Source organism: Monosiga brevicollis, genomic scaffold (genome assembly GCF_000002865.3).
Source record: "Monosiga brevicollis MX1 MONBRscaffold_16 genomic scaffold, whole genome shotgun sequence".
Lineage (NCBI taxonomy): Eukaryota > Choanoflagellata > Craspedida > Salpingoecidae > Monosiga > Monosiga brevicollis.
The window spans coordinates 5,315-7,432 of record NW_001865053.1 but is presented as its reverse complement, the minus strand read 5'-3'; the positions used below and the strand labels follow the sequence as shown (position 1 = coordinate 7,432).

At 55.7% G+C, this 2,118-nt stretch overlaps 1 protein-coding gene across 1 annotated transcript in view; it reads left to right on the top strand.

The window, feature by feature from the left end:
- The window catches only part of MONBRDRAFT_26814 (uncharacterized protein), a gene marked incomplete at both ends in the record, with an annotated part of 5,559 nt that extends 3,958 nt beyond the window's left edge, over positions 1 to 1,601 (top strand). The window contains one exon of the mRNA XM_001747315.1: positions 13 to 1,601. Within this exon, the coding sequence (XP_001747367.1) occupies positions 13 to 1,601 (1,589 nt within the window). The remainder of the gene's footprint in view (positions 1 to 12) is intronic.
- Positions 1,602 to 2,118: the final 517 nt, after the last annotated feature.

Below are 2,118 nucleotides of genomic sequence, written 5' to 3'. Positions count from 1 at the left end.
TGGTGTGGGTAGTGCCGCTTCGTGAGCTTGCCAGAGACTTGTGCCGCCGCTTCGAGCAGGCTGACATTGTATCGCAGTGGGCTAAGAATGATGGCCGTGACATGCAAGTCAACGTGCAAGTGATTGTCATGACGGTCGACTTTTTGGTTGGCCATGGGATGAGGTGGGTGCAAGCTCTCATGCAGCAGAAGCGTCTGGCCATGCTAGTGATGGACGAAGTTCACACAATGCTCGTGGACACCAGCTATCGAGACAGTCTTGTTCGCTGCCCAGGCCGGCTGGACCATCTTTGCCAAGACCCATCTGTCAAGTGTGTGGGCCTCACTGGCACGCTTTGCCCCAAAGATGAGCGGGCTCTGCTCCAACAGCTGGATTGCACGGAGGACGCTTCGTACCAGACCTTTCGTATGCCAACCATGCGAACCGATCTTCGGCTAGCGGTGCAACAAGGAACAACAAAGGCATTTGAGATGTTTGTGGAACGCCACTATGACCTGTTGGAGCAAGAGGGCCGCGTGGATCGCATGCTGATTTTTTGTGACACGAAGAAGCAGGTTGAGGCATTGTCGACTCAGTTGGCACGCACGTTGGGTCACGAGCAGTCGCTGGCCGTGGATGCTGACATGTCAGCCGAAGACACACGGGCGGCTCTTGAGCAGTGGAGGAGCGGCACGCAGAGTCTGGTCTTGGTGGCCACAAGCTGCTTGGGCGCGGGCTTGGACATGCCCAACGTTCGGAAGGTGATCTGGTTTGGCAGCGGCTACAACGGCAATACCTTGTCGCAGGCCTTTGGCCGGGCTGGCCGCGACCGACGGGGTGGCGAGGCCACGCTATGGATACCACCAGGCACAGCGGTTTCGGAAGACCTGCAGCCATTTGCAAGCATGAAGCGCTGCCTGACCTTTGAGCTTGGTTGGCTGCTGGATGGTGAGGGCCACATTTGTGCAGCCGCAGGAGCGCCGGCTTGTAATGTGTGCTCCATGATGCCGACCATCACAGCGCGCCATCCAAGCCGTGAAGCACATGGGGCGCCAGTATCACACGAGGGCCAGACGCGGGCCAAACGAGCACAGTTGATGGTACCATCGGCGCCCATTCAGTCAGACGACTTTAACACGGCTCTGCTATGGATGTGCACCTACTGCTGGGCCTGCAGCTGCAGCAGAGACCGCTTGGTTGCTCACCACCAGCCTTCTAGCTGCCCGGCCATGAAAGGGCGCTGTTTTCGATGCCACTGCCGCGGTCATGGTAGTAGTAATTGCCAAGTGACCTTGAGGGCGGGTGTTTGCTACCGGTGTTGGAGGCCGCAGAAGATTGGAGGTGAGCAAGTGGTGGAGTGCACGGGGCGGGCCTGTGGCCAGCGCAACCGCGAGACCATCCGGGCCTTGGTCGCGTCTGTGTCACGCAGTCAAACTTTGCACGGCATCATGCAGCGCATGGAGTGCCCGGCCGAGCTGCTGGCAATTGGAGGGCGGGACTTTGACCCGTCGGAGATGCAGGCGCTTGTGGGCTGGCTGTACGGAGCAGAGGGGCGCGTTGGCCATCCGCGCGTGTTGAAGTTTGTGATTGAGGCGAAACGGCAGTTTGCAATGTTGAAGTGAGTGTTTGTTTGCTTTTCAAGCGGGGGTATAATTGAGACGTTTGACAGCTTGTGGGCCGTTTGTGTTGGACGACATACGCTGATCAAGCATGGATGTGAAGAGATACTGAAAAATGAAATCAGTTGCGTTGGAGGGGAAAGGGATTTACGATGGCAAGGGAAACATCTAGTGTAAGGAATTCCGGGAATGATCCACCTTCCTAACGCTATTCAGGAATGTAGAGTTGTGGTGTGAGAGTGAGCTCAAAGAAAAGACCCTAACGTTGTATTGTCATCATGCATGGGCGGTATGATGACGATGGCTGTGAGGTATTGAACCGTGTACACTGTTAATTGACAAGCAACATTACACTCACTCACAACGTCCAGAACATGACCGTTACACCTTCCACATTTAAAAGAAAACCAAAGTGTAACAAAAATTTCACCCTCTGAGACAGCACCAAGATTCATTTTTGAACCTGAGCTATCTGCTCTTGCCGCGCCTTGCCCTCTTGCAGTCCTCGCCACCCTCTGCT